Source organism: Anneissia japonica, unplaced genomic scaffold (assembly GCF_011630105.1).
Source record: "Anneissia japonica isolate Jap-2015-1 unplaced genomic scaffold, ASM1163010v1 scaffold6552_len55032_cov144, whole genome shotgun sequence".
Lineage (NCBI taxonomy): Eukaryota > Metazoa > Echinodermata > Crinoidea > Comatulida > Comatulidae > Anneissia > Anneissia japonica.
This window is the reverse complement of record NW_022732208.1, coordinates 35,037-54,908: the sequence shown is the minus strand read 5'-3', so window position 1 is coordinate 54,908 and position 19,872 is coordinate 35,037. Positions and strand designations below refer to the sequence as shown.

The following is a 19,872-nucleotide window of genomic DNA, read 5'->3' as shown; positions in this document are numbered from 1 at the left end:
ACAATACATAGGAACCAGATGATTTTTCAAAGATTTACAAATGCAACCGTTAAACTGATTATCATGCCAATAGGGACAGTTCAAAGAATATAGTAATAGTAGTGTTATCGTGTCTGCTAATTGACAGGAAAACTATTTTCTCATCAAATTGCAAGCTAATCATTTTCTATAATCACAGGTACTGACTGCTTAATATAAAAATAATTACTGTTAAAGTGTATTAAGTCAACACAGAGAGTGTGTTTTTGAACCGTATATTGAACAATATCAACATAATTAAACAAACACAAGCTGTATTGTCACTAGAACCAATTTATTTGGCCGTTTTATTTTGTTCAGAAGCTTATTTATAAGCCTCTAATTTATAAACCGCTGCATACGACTAGCAAACACATCGCAATAGAAAAAAAAATTGCAGTAACATATAACCCTCAAGCCTTCCTTATAAGCACGCATTATGGCTTTCCACACTCAATCACCTAGTTTTTAAAATAAATTACTTTGTTGCTACACTTACAAGAAGAAAAGAAAATGGTTTTTTTTTTGGTTATGTGATCAGAGAAGTGTCACTCTAATAAACCTTGATAAAATTACTATTACAGTACATCATTATTGATTGTTACACCAACTTTTCACACCAACTTCAAGATGTTGTCAACATAAAAAAAATGGTACGTCTTGTTGGTTTGTTTGTCTTTTGTGGCCTGCAACAAATGAGATTAAATAAAGAGATCATGACAGCTAAACCACCGATTTACGTACACCTTGGAAATTACCATACTATCAAATTTTATTTCACAAAAACATGCCATGGTCATGACAACACATCACATCATGAATATATAATGGGGATACAATAGTTTTTTGTCAAAGAAAATTTGATAATCTGGACATAGTTTAAGGATGTTACAAAGTATTATTATGATTGTCAATTTTTCTTTTGTAGTCAGAGCCTCAAGTATATTACAAGGGAAGACAACATGCAATTTCTATGTTGTTTTTATTATTATTATCTACTTTAAGTGTAATTCACAATACTATATTTCATAGACTCCATCCATTACATGCATCAGTGCACCAAAAGCCTGACACATTTTCAGTATACATAACTGTCTTAATTTTTTATTGGTTTTAAATAACTAAATCACATACGGATTTAAAACATCCTTATGTTTCTAAAAGGTCACTGTTTAGTTTCCTGGTCTAATTTTCTATACCGTTGCCATTTTTCAGCCTGCCAGGCTGTTGACACACACGCGTTAGGTGCATGCATAAACAAATTTTGGATTAAATTTGTTTACAAACATTTTAATTGTTGACAGTAATGTGAAGGAGTTTTTACAGTTGTAATCAAGAATTTACTTAAGCTGTCTGAAGCCGTGCATATCATACACTACAAGATTACTCTCTACCATACTTGACATTGCTTGATTAGGCAATATGGGTCTTCAAATGTCGGAAAATCCCCTGATTCACCAAAGATCCTATCAAACACTGTTAAATCTGACAAATAACAATGTAGCATCAAGAATGGATTATATGTCAGGTTAGTACAACATATCAAAAGGAGATTGAGACTGCCTCCAACAGTAGCAGGTATAAAAATGGTATACATTTTATCCTCATCAATATACCACTAAAGCTAGCTAACACACTACCCTGGCAAAGACCAATATGAGTTTCATATTTGTACAGAAAACATAAGCTTGACCTCCAACAACAACATAAATACGACCAATAATGCAGCTTTGGACATAAAGCATTAATACACGTTTGGGGCACCTTATTAACAAGCAGTGCACCCTGAACATGCATTACAGCTATGATTTGGTCTGAATTTTTATCATACACAACATGAAACAGTCTATTTTCAAAATTGTATAGCAGACCGCATATATCCTAGTTTAACCGTCGGTTGTGGGGGCTACAGTTCCTGCACCCTCTCGGTCACCAGCTTTTTTAGTTCCTGACACGATATCATCGATCCTTAGTAACAACATAGCAGTCTACAAAAAAAAAATGCACACATATTATTTTCCTTTTTATTGAAAGATATAGTTTAAAATTAATATTTTCATTACAATGCATTTCAACGGTATTGGTTACAGGCATAATTAAAGATTAATTAAAAAACCTTTCCTAAATCTAATAATGTATTTATATAGTCGCAGCATTCATTGCTCTACAATTAATATATATATATATACTGTATAATAAATAAGTTAGAGATATAAATTTTTTCACCTGGTAATTTTTTTATCAAGGATTTTAAAAAAAATGTATATAAATTCATAGTTGAATGCACTATCATTTGAAATGTCATGATATTTGACATTATTCTGATAATTATGCAGGCATTCATTTTCCAAGCACAGTTCATGACCAGGTCACAGCAACCCTAAAGTACAGAGTTATCTAGAATCATTTGACTTGTCCTTTCTCATTGATGATGCATTTTAGTGAAATGCTGATTAGGAATCGCACACACCTACAGTATGTAATAATAGATACAGTAGTTGTGTGTGAGTATGGTTTAAACCAGGGGTGAACATAAAAATCGGTCGGAAGGCCAAAGTGATTTTTTCATTTAACACTAAGGGCTGCATCCAAATTTTGATGGTTCCAGTGTGCTTCCAAAATCCTGCACCTCCGTTATACCACTTTTTCAGTTTTAATATTACTATTTACAGATGATTGGTGTTGGGTGGGCCATAAAAAACAAAGTGCACACATAGAGTTTTTAATTCGTTTTCGTGGGCCACAAAGAAATCACTGTCGCATGTGGCCCGCATTTTGCCCAGCTGTGGTTAAAGCTATTTAGGGCATCTCTGAAAAATAGTTTTAGTTCAGGGATCTCAGAGAATCAATCAACTGGGATAAAACAATTTAGGGACCTGGGCAAAATAATTTAGGGACCTGGATATAATAATTAGAAGACCTTGGAAAACATGGTGATAGTAATTATATTATAATAATAAGTGATGATAATAATTATGATGTAAAATTGATAATAATAATAAGTTTTTAATTGCTTTTCAAATGTAAATTTTACACAAGTTGGAATATTGCAACTTTCAAAATTGACAGTAAATAATAAATATAATTATAATTAATTAACAACAGATACTGTAGCAATACTAATGATAATAATACTGATGATGATGATGATAATATTAATTAAGAATAATATTACTAACCGATTGAGGTACTACAAAAGTGTCTTAATCTAATGAAAAGAAAATTAGAGCCATTGACTATGAAAGGTAACTTCCTAAGTCTGATAATAACTTCCAAGCCATTAAGTTAATAGTAATAATAAGGTGATCATAATAATAGTGATAATAAATAATGATGTGTATATTACATGTGAATGTGTGAATCCATTAATCAATACATATCCAGTATACTAGAATCCTTTACATGCCAGGCTGTACAAAACATATGCTATGGTCAACTTTAATGTAGCGGATGGTGGTTAATCATCCATATCTAAATTAGGTTTGTTTCCAATTATTCAAATCCCCTCTTAAAAGAAAAAAAAAACCATGATAACCACAACACTTCCAAACAAATGAAAACCTATTCGGGAAAAAATCTCCATAATTTCTCATCAGGAATAATATATTACTTGCGACACGCATTACTGTGACCTATGCTAGGGCAGCAGTTCACCATGCTTAAGTGTGCAAGTTAGACTGCAACAGCATAAACATGCTAACAGCAAATTCATTATGGATGCTTGTTTCTTGTTACATTGCTAACAGCTGTTCTAAGTGTAACTATGGAATAGCTGCTAGGGAGAGGTGACCTGTTTATGTATTGCACTTAGGTAACATATCTTTTCTCTGACACCTCATGTATAACTGGTATGCCCATGGAAATGAATTTTCTAATACATTTAATACCAAATCATTTACTGTACAGTATGTAGTAAGCAAAAAAAAAAAGATTACAATAACAATAATATATTATTATTGATGTCTTGTAACATTCATATTACAGTACTTAACAATTTTTATGACAGGGATAATTATTCAATATTTGTGATATACATAATTGTTTGTAGTAATTCATCTAAAGGTTAATCAAGTCTCATAGTAATTTATCAATTTGCAATAACATTCTTTGTAGCATTCTGCTAAATTATGAGAGAAAATTCTATATATATATATCATTATAAATAATATGTATTATAAAAATAAATAAATATTTTTTATTAGATCATGAAATTCATCTTTTTTAAACACACCACACTTTCATAATTCCATGACAAATATGACTTCATTCTTCCCACACACATCACGTACATTATTATCCTTTCACACACACTACATACTGTACACATCACCCTTCCCACACTGTCACATACACTTCACTCTTCCCACACACATCACATCACATATATAACTGTATTATACTTTTCCAAACACTACATACACATTAGTCGTCACCCTTCCTACACATATAAATACACATTACCCTTCACGCCCACATCACAAAGACATTATCCTTTCTCACACAACCACATACAGTACATATTACCATTCCCACACACATCACACATCTCTATCACAACCTTTAAACTCATTACCTTCTTTCTTTGTAGACAAATCCAATTTACACCAATTCTGGGGACATTCTGTGGGGTTCCCCAAATACATGTCATGTCTATGTATTTTGGTGAGAAGGATTTAGAGTAGCTTATGGATTTTAGAGTAAATTATGATGGAAACAACATACAGTATTGTACGTTTCATGATTCTGATATTTACATTTTGTAGCAGATGATGCATAAGAATCCCCAGCAATGGCATCTGCAGAGGGAGAGTAATCACTGAGAATGAATCGGTTTATACACATCCTTCCTCATTCACATTACACTTTATCAAATACATTTCAAAACCTTCCCAATACACTGACCAGGGTAAAGAGGAAATAAATAAAAAATAATAAATAAAACTACTAATGCTTATAAAGGTGCATCATGGGATTGTAATCCGAGCTTATCGAGGAGCATCATAGGATTGCAAAAACCTCAGTGGTTTCGATTTCTCAACACAATTACATTTAACGTTGATGCATCAACCGGATTTATTCTATGTAAACATACCTTCAATGACATCATTGCAAATTCTTTGTTGCAAACATATAAAATAGACATTCCAACAGCTAAAATTAGCTTATCTCATCACTAGTTTTTTTTCATGCTGTTTACATGATGCTTAAATGGACTGTAACATTGATTGAAAAGCATGAACAACAGTAAACCGATTGTGTGCCTCTGAACATAAAAATTATCACAAAATACCTTAAGCACCAAACGTTATACTGTATATATAGCCTAACAGTGGTTTCCAGAGCAAGAAAAAAGGGGGGGAAAAAAATTTATGCTTTCTAAAACAGCTTCCTGGAAAATGTGCAATGTTTCCGACTTCTGGTAGCAAACTTTACTAGCATGTCATCATGACCATGATAGTCATCATGTGCCTACATATGGTCATCATGTGATGTCATCATCACCATGTATAGTCATCATGTGCCTACATATGGTCATGATGTGATGTCATCATGACCATGTATAGTCATCATGTGCCTACATATGGTCATGATGTGATGTCATCATGACCATTTATAGTCATCATGTGCCTACATATGGTTATCATGTGATGTCATCATGACCATGTATAGTCATCATGTGCCTACATATGGTCATCATGTGATGTCATCATCACCATGTATAGTCATCATGTGCCTACATATGGTCATCATGTGATGTCATGACCATTTATAGTCATCATGTGCCTACATATGGTCATCATGTGATGTCATCATGACCATGTATAGTCATCATGTGCCTACATATGGTCATCATGTGATGTCATCATGACCATGTATAGTCATCATGTGCCTACATATGGTCATGATGTGATGTCATCATGACCATTTATAGTCATCATGTGCCTACATATGGTCATCATGTGATGTCATCATGACCATGTATAGTCATCATGTGCCTACATATGATCATCATGTGATATCATCATCACCATGTATAGTCATCATGTGTCCACATATGGTCATGATGTGATGTCATCATCACCATGTATAGTCATCATGTGCCTACATATGGTCATGATGTGATGTCCTCATCACCATGTATAGTCATCATGTGCCTACATATGGTCATCATGTGATGTCATCATGACCATGTATAGTCATCATGTGCCTACATATGGTCATCATGATATTTACGCATATGAAATGTTTTTCATGAAATTTTTTTAAGGTACGGACATGGCTATAATCCTATCCTAGATGCTAGCTGTACATTCTAAGTACTGGCACCAACTAGACTGCCTATGAACTGTGCAAAATTTGATACATCACAGACACTTACAACAAGTATGGAAGTAGGACATTGTGTTATTGGTGTCAGCATGGTTCGGAAAAACAAATGTTAAAGCCAAAGTCAATTAAATTGATTAGCCAATAAGCTAACATATCCAGGTTACTAAATGATTCAAAACTTCAATTTGTCTACTATAGGTCATAGGCCTAGGGTAAGCACCAGTTGTTTTGTGATGTCATAACCTAGTCCAGTATTCATATCATTCTTATTTTGTGTTAGGCCCTATAAAAAATATTATTAGTTTATCACCCTATCTGGGCAGGAAAAGTGATGAGGGAGGGAGGAAGGCTTTTTTTAAAATTTTTTATTTTGCTAAAGCCAAATATAACCCTTGGTTTGTTTGCTGGTGCATTGATATTCAAAGTAAAACATGATTTAGATAATGCAAACAATATATACTAACTATTTAATAAAATAATTGAAAAAAATAAATAAATTAATTAAAAAAAAAAAATAAAATAAATTTTTTTTTTTTTTTCAATTTTTTTTTTTTTTTCAGTACCATAAAAGGCATGCACGCGAGGGTGATAAACTAATAATTTTTTTTATTGGGCCTTATGACTGGAAATTGAAAAGAAAAACATTGTTACTTTACTCTTCATGTGTATGTGTGCATACATTTCATTTCAATCTATCCTAATCCAAAAAATTATAATATTATAATTAATATATTTTAATATATATATTATTTAAACATATTTTACTTACTTATTAAATTTTTAAATAAAAATATTATTTAAATATTATTAAATTATATGTGGCAAAGACAAGCTAAACCAGTCACTCATCGCAAATTGTGTTTGAGAGAATGGCCAAGACATGGTGAAATGTCAACATTTTTGAAATCTATTTTATTGCACTAACCTTTATATATCATAATATGCTGTTATTTTCCCCATTTTTAATGTTGAAGCAACAATTTTTAACAATTTGGTGATGGTTTCTGCCTGACAAATGCCCGAAATCATAAAATTTGAAGGCTGATTTCTAAATTATTGTTCTTTAAACCGCTGTATGTTTAAACGCTTGTAACTTAATAAGGAAACGTTGGATTTAAATAATTTTTAAAATTATTTTACAGACCCATTTTCATCTTTAACCCTGTATTAATATCTAAAAATCGAATTTTGCGACGAGTGACTGGTTTGGCTTACCTTTACCACATATTTATGTCTTTTTTTTTGTGAGTAAAAACAATTTAACACTATTTAAGCATTACCAGATTGAGTGTAATAAAGAATTGGCTTTAAAGTGATAAATAACTAAGCTTTTTGATAAGAATAATTTTTCTAAATTTTCATACAGTATGCTTTTCATAATGCTGAATTCTGAAGTTCTAAAACACCATAATGCACTTACTTGTTACAATTCAAGAATTCTTTATGAACAAAATTGATTGAATATGGAATATATGCACAATTATAGATACCAATTTACAACATTTGCAATGTATGAAATTCCAGTGATTTGAATTGCAACAAGATGAATCCAGAAGCAGAAAGACAAACAGTCTATGAATAGAATCAGTTTACAGTAACCTACGCTGATATGCCAACTGCAGATATAGCTCATAAAATATTTACTAATGAAGAATTTTGCTCATCTTTTCAGCTGATTGTAGCAAAGGCATTCTAAAATTAAACTATCAATAATAGGGCAAAAAAAATTGTGTTGCTCTATCACAACAAACCAAAAATCTATATCGCTTTCTTCGTTTTTTTTTTTTTTTTTTCAGATTTACAAAGGAAGCCAAATTACTGTATTATGGTTGAAATGGCCACTTTTCAAAATTTGATTAATAAATTTTGCAACTAACCCCCTACCCCACCTGGTTACCACCTTGCCACAAAATATATGGTCGGCAATGAATTCTAAAACTAAGCCTAGATAATATTGTATGAAAAAAACAGACCCAGAATTCCAAGTGTCACTGAAGCTTATCAATATTCTATGGAAAAATGCGGCCCAGCAGAAAGACTAACTATGAGAGTCAGGGTTCAAATCAGACGCCAGACACTTTGTTTGATAGGGCCTACCCTTGTACCCTATTAATCATGTTTTCTCTCTGCACACATTAGCATTTGTGTATCAAGTTCAAGTTCAAAAGAACATTTATTTCTCAAAAGTAATAATAATGCATATATAAAATAATAAATAAACAGCAAAGTTTGAGGGGTGAAACCCAGAAAGCGGAGCTTGTGTAGGGCTGCCCTGAAATAAACACACAGAAAAACCAAAGCCAAAACAGGACTGGACAGGACAACAGGAGACAAGACAGACAAAGCAGACAAAACAAGGATGCTCAGAAATGCAATTTTTTTTCTTTTATCATTTTGGGACAAAAACAAAATGTAACGAGTTGGTAATGGAGATCAAGAATGGGTAAAAGGAGAAAATTATGCATAACTTGATAAGAATTGTTTTTTCAGTCTTGAACAGAAGTTTTTTTAGAGTAGGAATTATAAATGGAGCGAGGGAGATTGTTCCATAACTTAGGACCAGTATATTGAATATTGTGCTGGAAAGAAGTGGTTCTATGAAAGGGAATATGAAGATGATTTGAAGAGCGGGTAAAATGACTATGATAATCAAAATTAAAATTAAGTAATGATTTGAATTGAGGGGGGAGAGAGAAATTTACCCATGAAAAACATAAAAGCACATTGCTGAAGATGATTAATGTTATGAATTTTTAGAAGATCAAGGGAGGGCTCGCGGAGGTGCACCCGACATAATTCGAACGGCTTTCTTCTGAAGGAGTAACAGTTTATTAAGATGGGAGGGGTAAGTGTTGGACCAGACCAAGTTGCAATAATTCAAGTAGGGAAGGATCAAAGAACAGTATAAAACACGAAGAATATTTTGGGGAACAAAAAAGGATAACCTGTAAATAATGCCGATAATTTTAGCAATTTTATTTTCAACTTCAGATATGTGTTTTTTCCAACTTAAACGGCTATCAATAACAACACCTAAAAATTTAGTTTCATTAACGAGGGGGATTACCTGATTATTAATTTTGAGTTGATTTATGTAATTATCAAGTGGTCTATGGACATTTTGAAAGATAATGCAATTTCACTTGTTTAAATTGACAAAGAGTTTATTAGCAGAGAAATATTTGAGAACATTAGGTAAATTATCATAGGGAATTTTAAAAAGGGAGTCGATATCATTAGCCGAATGGAGAAGGGTAGTATCATCTGCATATAAATGAAAAGAAAATAATTTGGAAGAATATTTCATTTGTGAGTTGAAGAAGTGCAGTTGAAGTCATTCAAGTATCTTAGAAAAAACAGAGAGTACTGAATTGGAGTGATATTAGTAGAAATTGATCTGTCACCGGACTTAAAAATTGGAGTTACTATTGCCAATTTTAGGCTATCAGGAAAAACACCATTTGACAAACAAAGATTAAAGATAAAGGAGAGGGGTTCAGAAATTAAATGGATGAATTTTTTCAAAATGGACGAATTTATACGGTCGATACCAGGTGCTTTGCTATTTTCAAAATTTGTAACAATGGAAGTGATCTCTTCAGTGCATACAGGGTTAAGAAATATAGAGTTTTATGTATATACATTGTAGGGTGAGACTTTTTTTATTCCTTGTTTCGAGTACTGATTTTTTTAAAGATCATTGGAGGAAGGTGGAATAAAAATAAAAATAAAATTTTGTTTTCTTATTTAGCACATAGTTTTGCTAAAAACATGCAGATGGAGGAGAAAAAAAAAATGTTATTGGTAAATGTAAAATAGGATGGTTAAATGCTTCAAATTTATATAATTAGTTAAATGTTTCAAATATATATAATTAAGAAGATGGTAGGATGGTTAAATGCTTCAAATTTATATAATTAGTTAAATGCTTCAAATTTATATAATTAGGAAGAAATATACATATCTCATCGTCATTGGCGATGAGTCTAGGGCCGCCTAGGTCCCCCCAGCGTACGGGGTCTAGGGATGGGGATTTTGTTCAAATTTTAGTTTGTGGTTGGGACCCACGAGAAACGATCAGAAATGAAACATTTTTGATCTAGGCCTCTTAATTAGCGAGATACGTGCTAACAAAGTTTCAGCTAATTAGCGATACCTTGCATGTTTAACTGACCATATCTCGGTAAGCATAGCACCTATTGAGCTAATTTTGGTGTCATTTTTAAGCTATTGAGTAGCTCTATAACTTTTTAAATAAATGCTATAGATTAAAAAGTTGAATAAAAAAAATATATCTTTTTTCCCTTCAAAATCATTCTAGAGGTACATTATGATGTAAAGAAGCTTCCCTATAAGTTTGGTAATGGGCGTTCTAACAGTTTCTGACCAATGAGCAATTATATATGGCATGTCCATTTGAAATTGCACTTTTTGTATATATTAACACTCTGCCGTGTATAGTGACAACAACAGTAAACCAAACTGCTATTTTTTATATTGGTATTGCTATTTTTATACCTCCATGGTATGAGAAAATGAAGTTAGATCACTTAGAAATTCAAGGTTGAAATTCCTTAGGAAATAGTGGTGTTAGTGGGGGTAGGGGGAATTTTCCCCTCCCCGGACAGGCCTAGACCCCCTTTTGTCCAACGGCACAACGAGGTCTTCTGATCAAAAAATAAAAAATAATTTGCCTGTCCAAATAATATTTTGCTTGCCAATCCCTAGTTTTGTGGTCTAACAGCACAATATGGGCTATATTACAGTATTACAGATACTATGCCATAAAAACTCTCCCTACCAGGAAGTTTTTATTGTGGGATCCAAAGTGGGACTCTATTTAACCATTTGGTTTGGACCACTCGTCGGCAAATATCTTCAGCCTCTTTAAGACTGCAAATAACTAATACATTTGTAGATGCTGCTTTTACCCATCCACTAGTATAGACACATGTACCCCTGGGTAGCCCCTACTTGTTTCAACAGATCAGAGTACATTTAGAGTTCACATGCCAATTATGTTCACTGGGCCTATGGTTGTGTCCTTATCGGAGGGACTTCACAGATTGAGTGTCTAAAGGAACTCTTTACCACCATGGTTGGGGCTGAATTAATTTCTGATTATGGCACGTCTAGACAGCCGGAAATGGCACTCTCAAGACTTAAATTTGAATATAATTTTCTATTTATCTCCAATTTCAAAAAATATTCTTAATTTAGGGGGTCCGGGCCACCTTGAATACACCACTGGGTACTGATTCTTGAGTGCCTAGGTATTCTGTAGTGCTGTGGGAGTCTTGGCGATGCTATTTTTGTGTGCCTGTGTATCTTCAAATTTTGTTCCTTCCTTAGAGTCTCATCAGAGTCTAACAAGATATTATTATGTTGCTCATCATGTTACATTTTACTTGACATCTGTAAGACGACAGTTACTAGTTAGTGTATGGCTTTCCATCTCAACTTTGAAATGCGAGATGCTTTCAGTCTCAATCTCGCAGTGCAAGGAGCCTAATCTCGCATTCCCTACAGCTTTTACAAGTACCTAGTGAATCGTGGAACCCAACAATTGCCTATGCTTATCATATTATTATCAAGGTTTTACAAAGCAGGCAACTGGGAATATTCTAGAATGGAAATAAATCATGAAACACAACACTGAAGAATACTGCATGTTTACAGTTACAAAAACAACTAAGAAGGTGTGGAAACGTCAAATATAAATAGATCATAATTGAAAGAGGTAAAATGCACATATAAAAATTATTGAATTAACATTGTAAAAACAAAGAAAATTAAAAAAATGAAATTTTAGCCTAAATATAATATGATTACTCAAAGAAAAAAATACAATAAATTTCATTAGTCCTTATAATAAAATCATAGAAAGAAATTTTGGTTGTATAGCTTTTCATATTAAAACATAAAAAAATAAAATTCAAATTGCAAAGGACTAAGTACAGTGCACAAAAACAGCAAAAAAGTAAACATTAAAACTCGTTAAAAAAAATGCAATCCAAAGTTAAAAGTAAACAAGTATAGAGATTTGATAAGCATCTCCAGAACCCCACATCCATTTTCTCCCTCATTGAAAGTGATTCGTAAAATTTGTAAATGAAACATGAAAATTAAGGTGGTTTATAGTGGTAATTGAAGCAGAACAACAGCCTTCTAATCCCAAGGTCCTGTGTTCAAATCCTTACAACAAAAAAAACTCTACTCCCCAAGGCTTCAATCCTGTAACTGGTGATAATTAAAAAATTAACAATCAAATACATTATCATGAAAATTACAGATTGCAACTGACCTCAATAGCTGTCTTGAATGTCTGGGCTTTCACTGCATATGGGTCCCACACACCATATTCATTCATGTCTACGATTGTCCCCTTCTCGCCATCAATTCCCCAGGTTGTGTTGCCTTCCTTAGCATGCTTAGCCCTCAGAGCTGTCAGGGTACGGATTGTGTTACTGCCACAATTCTGGATCAGGGTACGTGGAATGACCTCGAGGGCAGAGCTTACTGCACGGTATGGCCACTGTTGTACTCCCGTAATTGTTTTAGCCTTCTCACTGAGGGCCTAAGTGTGACAAATAGAAAATCTTTGTTAAATTTCTTAGTTCAGTACTTTGTTAATACTGTACAAACATTAAGGTTAGAAATAATGTATTGCTGTTTAAATATGTACAGTACTTACAAATGAGACTGCCATTTCAATAGCACCCCCACCAGGAACAAGGTATGGTTCCTGAACAACATTACGAGCCACGTTCATTGCGTCTTGGAGGTTTCTTTCAACTTCATTTAAAATATCCTTACTGGCGCCTCTCAACATGATGGTACATGCCTTTGGGTCTTTGCACTCAGTGACAAAACAGAAATACCTTAAGAAAAAATATAAAATAATATATAAATATGTATATTTGATCACATCAAAATTATGATAATCTCACTATGTAAACTGAATATAATTAATTTTATCAACAAAATATACCAACAATATGCCGGCTGTGTATAATAGGCAAAACTGCAGCATTCCCTTAATGAAATAATGGAATCGCAATTGTATTACAGCACATTATTTTCTTGAGTGCTGCAGAATACCCTCAAGAATATACTGGCATCTTTCTTGCCATTCCCCTAAATTTTATGTCATTTCATTAGTTTTAGTGTAATCTTGCTAACAGACAGACAGCAGTGAATACTAACCACCATCGCAGAGGTAACAAGTTCTCTATGCGCTTTAAAGACACACATAATCTAGCTTAGTATCACAAAGCATGTTTAAATTTAATGTGAGTAAAGTCATTCTGTTTGCACATATGCTGTGTAACAGGCTAGATTGTTTACATGCTTTGACATTTGACATATTCACATGTAATTGAATTTAGCTGAGGTCACTACTTACTCATCACCAATTTTCTGGACTTCAAAGAGACCAGCTCCGGTACCAATGTCTTCTTCCCTCAATTCATCAGTGCGGTTGGCAATGGTTGCCCCACAAGCTCTGTAACATATTTATTTATTTATTACCAATTCGACAAATAGATGAATATATACAGTGGATTAAATTGCTTGGAGATTGTCTAGAGCAAGACATGGGGAAGGCCCAACACCATCAGTGGTCAACTCTGATCTCCAAGATAAAATAACATAAAACAATTATCATAAGAAAATAAAAATGTGAAACATATTACCAGGATTTAAACATATGGTCATTATAGAAAGTGTGGTTGCACCATGATGAAATGATGTGATTACAATAACGGACTTTTAGATGACTATTATGGACTAAAATGTTCACACCAAGATAGAATGATGTGACTGCACAAGATAGAAAGATGTGAACATATCTTGTTAAAATATATTTAATACATGACTACAGAATTTGGTGCCACTTTGATAGTATAAAATATGTAATCACACCAATGTATTAAGCATACCACAATAGAATTATGTGATTGCATAATAATGAAATAAATAATGCAATCACACCAATCAACCACTTAAATAAATAATACATTAACTCTAATCATATTGGTGAAAAATAACTTACAGTAGTTCTTTAAATGTTAAACGTCATTTTCTAAGTTTTTATTATTTTATATAGGGCTCTGCAACTAAAAGCTTGCTTATTCACAGAGTTCCGTTTTCATGAAAGGATCATTTTCTCTTTATTATTATGAATTATCATCACATACTTTACAAATTGTTATATTATATGACAAGAGTGAAATAAATATTACTTGAATTGAATTGAATTAAAAACAGCACCATGTTTGTGCAATCATTATAACATTTTAATGCATCCACAACCATAAATTTTTAAAAATCAAACAATCATAATAATACTCTGTAATTACAATAATTATAAATTTGTTAACTTCATATATCAAACATTCATATTACAAATTGGATTCATAACCAACCAATTTTATTTGCTCTTTTATTTAATTAAAATTTTAAACAGAGAAAAACGGTAAAAATAAGGGTTGGTGTAAGTATATATACCTGTATAATTAGTCTCAATGTACATTTTGAAAATAGTTTAGGTATATTGTACCTCACCACTAAGAAAAATGATGTATGTAAATATTTTATAAAATATTTAGACATTATGAGGGTAGATATACTGGTACCCAGTGTGTCTAATATATACAGTATTGTTTAAACCTATCAACAAACACTTAATAATTTATGAATATAATCAATGTAAATTGATCTTGCTTTCGCAGCGGTCACTGATGGTCATTAGATGGCAGGTCACCATTGGTCATTTGCTTTAAGTTTTCCTGTAATTCACATTTTGCCTGACGTCTCGTCAATTTCTATGCTCATCACTCAATCTGCTCATATGCAATTGCTTAATTCCTACTACCTATTTGATTTTCTCGTTTATCAATTTCTTATAATTTTTCATATAATTTTTGCTTTATTCTTCACTATTTTTTTATCTTTTTAATTTATTCACTCCCAATACATCAAGCAACTTCACTCAATATCATTTGCAAACATGTATTTTAACTGCTGCACATCAATTTTTTTTCAATGAATTAAACAATTTTTTTCCCTGTTTTTCAAGAAAGCAAAAGCAATTTTTAAATGCACTATACAAGTGCACAACCATTGACCATTGACCCAAAAAATATCTAGAAGTGTATCTCCATACCAAAGTTAATTTCATGTGATTTACTATTATTTCATTGTGCATTAAGCAATTAGTAGACCTGCGCATAGCACACTAGCGAAAAATTATTATACGAAGGTCAGATGTACGGTTAGATGTGTATTACATTTAGCTGTGCATATGCTAATATGCTCCTGCTACACGCCAACACACAGTTAATCAGACTTACACATCACTTCAGATACGATGAATAGATTGTGTTTGAAGAACTTGTATGCTATTTTGACAGACGTTCGTCAATAAACATTTCTTAAAGCATTTAAGAGAGTACAGTAGGCCCTAATCACTTTTTGGTAAAATTGTGTGATGATTTCATATCTAGGATAGGCTACGATCTAGGCCTCAGTGGCTTCCTCCTAGGCAGTGGCGGCACCAGCGGGGGTGCTTAAGCCCCCATCGGTCTGGTCAAGCACCCCCATCGTCCAAAGCTCGTCGGGCAGTTGGACACAAAAAAAAAAAAATAGGCCTAGTTTTCCCATCCCAGCAATTTCCGGCCATCTAGAAGTCCCAATTTAAAAAAAAAAACTCATTTTGGGAGGAGGGGACACCCCCACACCCACTCCTGGCTCCGGCCTTCGTCCCTCAGATAACGCTGCGTGCTATAGTTACACCCATAAATACTTAGCCCCCCCCCTGATATCCTAGAGCCGCCACTGCTCCTAGACCTACATCTAATTTTGTTTATTGGATCTTTAAAATAGGTCTAGAATATTCCTATTCCCGTTTATTAGGGTCCATTGATTCAAGGAATTGAATTAATTTTTCATACTTAATATTGAATTTGAAGTAACTTTTTTTGGGTTATAATCAACCTTGTTTTACGAAAGTAATTTTTCAATTACCACTTGTGAACAAACAATGATTGGGCGATAATAATGACGATGATGATGATGATGATGATAATGATGATGATGACGATGATGATTATGATAATGGATAATATTATTATTAAAAATTGTGCTGAAGGCGAAAAGGAAAGTTGTGATTTATCCACCATAATAATTATAGTAGTTGAAGCTTAGTATATTTGGGCCCAAGTTGTCCTTAGTATTAAAGATCTCTATGGTTGCCTAAAATCTGATAAAAGATCATGAGAAATTTGTTGGCGCTTCATTATGACTATAATAATATGGTGATGTGCCAAATGATGATAAATTTTACTAATTAAAAGTGTCATTTCTGGCTATCTATGAGGTATTATTTCCTAAAATTTTCTCACCTCAGCCCCAACCACGGTAGGCTAAGGTGGTTGTAAAGTACATGCATTAAAGACAATGTTTTTAAGCTTTATCTTCTATGGTACATCACACACATTAATAAGATCTCTATGGTTGTCGAAAATCTGTGCTAAAAAATCATGAAAAATTTGATGGCGCTTTATTTTGACTATTATAATGGTGATATGATAATGATGAATTTTGCTAAAAGTGTCATTTTTGGCCATCTAGAAGAACTATTTTCTTAAATTTTCGCAACTCAGCCCCATCCACGGTGGGTCTGAGGTGGGTGTGGAAATGAAATGTCTCCCCACCTTTCAAAGCAGATCTGCGCCCTTCCCTGGGTATGACATTAAACTTCATCGAGTCGGCACGTGACTCAGAGTACAGTATGTCTAAGTAACTCCTATGGGGAAGGTGCATAAATTTTGTTTCCAGGATGTGATCTGGTTTTTCATGCCCATTTTCGTAATTATGACTACGTTTGATAAATAATCTTTTGAGCAGGTAGCAGTAGATTCAAGGTCCCCCCATCCCCTCCTAATTTTCTTTTAATGGAAAAATAGATAATTTGAAATTTAAGTCTGAGAGTATAATTTCTGGCCATATAGAGGTGCCCTAATCATAAATGTTCTTACCTTAGCCCCAACCATGGTGTTACTGAGGTGGGCGAGTTATTATAATTATTGTAAAGGCTTACTAATATTAGGCCTATTTGTGACCCAAGCTCACAAACAGGCTGTAAACTCGTCCTCAAGCCAAAATGAGTTCTTGTTATAATGGCATAGAACATATCATTTACTTTAAAATGACAGTTAAATGAACTCAATCAGGTGTCTAGAAGCAAAGTTATGACCGTTTGAATAATTGTCATCTTCTCAACTTTCTTAAATCAAGTTTTGAGAAAAATGCTTTTATTTTTGGCAATTTCCTATTCATTTTTACTAAATCCCATTTGAAAATGGCTAAATTTTGCCTTTTACATTTTGAATTTTAAACTCAAACTTCAGGAATAGGATTAATGATTATACTTTATTTAATACACAAAAACCCAATTCACACGAAATTCATATTTTATGGCATGTTATGGCTATTGAGGCTTGTTTCTCAACACAGTGCTGTGCGAGTTTACAGCCTGTTTGTGAGCTTGGGTCACATTTATGATGCGTTTATTGCAAATTTCACCTTATCCTCTCAAAACAGTCCCTAAACAAAATCTGCAAAATATTCTCTAATGTAGGAATGATTTTAGAATAAATTTGATTTCCTCTCATTTTATTCCAGAAGGGAGTCTAGTGTTCTATTTTCCGTACACAAAATTAATGAAGTGGAACTTGTAATAATGTAATGTAATGTACAGTAGATCGACTTATATAGTGCTTTGTACCGGAGTCTCAAAGCGCTGTGGACTAGCTCGTACTGTAACTTTCTTCTCCCCTAAGGGTCTTTTCATGTCTGAGCTTCCCGGTAAACCAGTACCAGCTACTTTCGTCCGTCCACAACAGGGGCTGTATGTGTATGGTTTGCTATAATTGTTGGCGTGTACAGTATTTTGAATGCCTGGACCTCATCATAAGGATGACAGAAAAGACAAAAGCTAAAGGAGGCGGAATACACTATATATATTGCAGTCAATATAATTAACATAAATAATAATACTTGGAAGAATTTCATCTAGTCTTTAGTTGAACTAGTATACTGTAAATGGTTTTTCAATATATCGACTAAATGTTTTGAAACATACATAACAGTTTTAGTCACTGACAGCTACCATTATCAAATGACTGGAATGTACAGGTTAAGCTACATCTCAAGCTTGCCGATTGGTGGCGCTGTGTCGGCCCTGCAACCACACCCGGGTGGGCCCATGCTTACATCAGATCACGCATGATTGGCCGACACAGCGCCACCAGTCGGCAAGCTGGAGATGTAGCTTAACCTGTACATTCCTGTCATTTGATAATGCTAGCTGTCAGCGACCGAAACTGCCATGTAAATTTCAAAACTTTTAGTCAATATATTGAAAAACCATTGACAGTACACAATAAATAATGGCAAAAACCAGAACCCTGCGGGTGTGTACGTTCCTTTGTACGCAAAAAAATCAATGTACATTTGTGAATTGCAATAACTTATTGTATCTTTTTGAATAATGATTGTGTAAGGTAATACAGTATTTTCATTTTCAGTCAAAAAAATCAGAGGCAGATCCAGAAATTTATGATAAGGGGTTCTGAGAAGTGCAGGGATGTCGTTATGCAGGGTGGAGGTGGGCGACGCCGCCCACTCTTGACGTCTTGAGCCCATCCTAAAGCTATTTGTAAGGCCTTCCGCCCAGCCTCATACAAATTCCCCCCCCCCCCCCCTTAAAATCATGAAGAAACATAAGTTTTTGCTACATAAACCGTATTTTCCGGTGAATAAGCCGCAAATTTTATACACGATTTTCCCCTCGAAGTTTGGGGTGCGGCCTATACACCGGTCGTTAACCTAATCCCAAAAAGTTCAGATGGTGAGCTGCAGCGAAAATCAGGCGCCGTCTGTCTAGCTTGGGCCCATGCTCCTAGCCCAATTAATATTAGCCTAGGCTTTGAATGAGGGGCTAGTATTTGTAATTATACTCACTATACAGTGCTGTACTGTGATTCCTACTACATTTTCTACGACAATCAAGCAATGGTTTGGGTTGTTTAAATAATTATTTTCATAGTTCTGACCATTATTTTCCCAAACATCATTTGATGAACTCCCGTCCCACCGCCAACCCTTAGGTTCATCTGTCCATCACATGCTGCCCCGCCAACCCTTAGGTTCGTCCGTCCATCACATGCTGCATATTTATGTGTCCAGAATTTTTAACCATCATTTCTTGGAAAATAATTCCACAAATGTTGATTTTTAATTCTTGACGGTAGGCTGGTGGTAGGCCAAGAAACCTACTTTACGTAACGGTATAGTATATCAGATGTGTCGAGGTCTACACCAGGTCCGACGGTGTCGCCCAAAGAGAAGCCTACATTATGTATGTGTTTAGGCCTAGGTACACCAGGTCCGTCAATCTTAGCCGTTAAAAGTATACTAAAACACTAATAGAACACACAGAACACCTTCAAATAATAGCAC

The 19,872-nt window shown here is 33.8% G+C and overlaps 1 protein-coding gene across 1 annotated transcript in view; it reads right to left on the bottom strand.

Annotated features, from left to right (window-relative positions):
- Nucleotides 1–294: 294 nt before the first annotated feature.
- The window catches only part of LOC117115599 (T-complex protein 1 subunit gamma-like), a 54,286-nt gene continuing 34,708 nt past the window's right edge, over nt 295–19,872 (bottom strand). Inside the window, exons 12-15 of the mRNA XM_033259456.1 lie at nt 13,754–13,852; nt 13,043–13,229; nt 12,653–12,925; nt 295–2,006 (exon numbers count right to left, since the gene is read on the bottom strand). Coding sequence (XP_033115347.1) covers nt 1,905–2,006; nt 12,653–12,925; nt 13,043–13,229; nt 13,754–13,852 — 661 coding nt within the window. The 3' untranslated portion in view covers nt 295–1,904. The remainder of the gene's footprint in view (nt 2,007–12,652; nt 12,926–13,042; nt 13,230–13,753; nt 13,853–19,872) is intronic.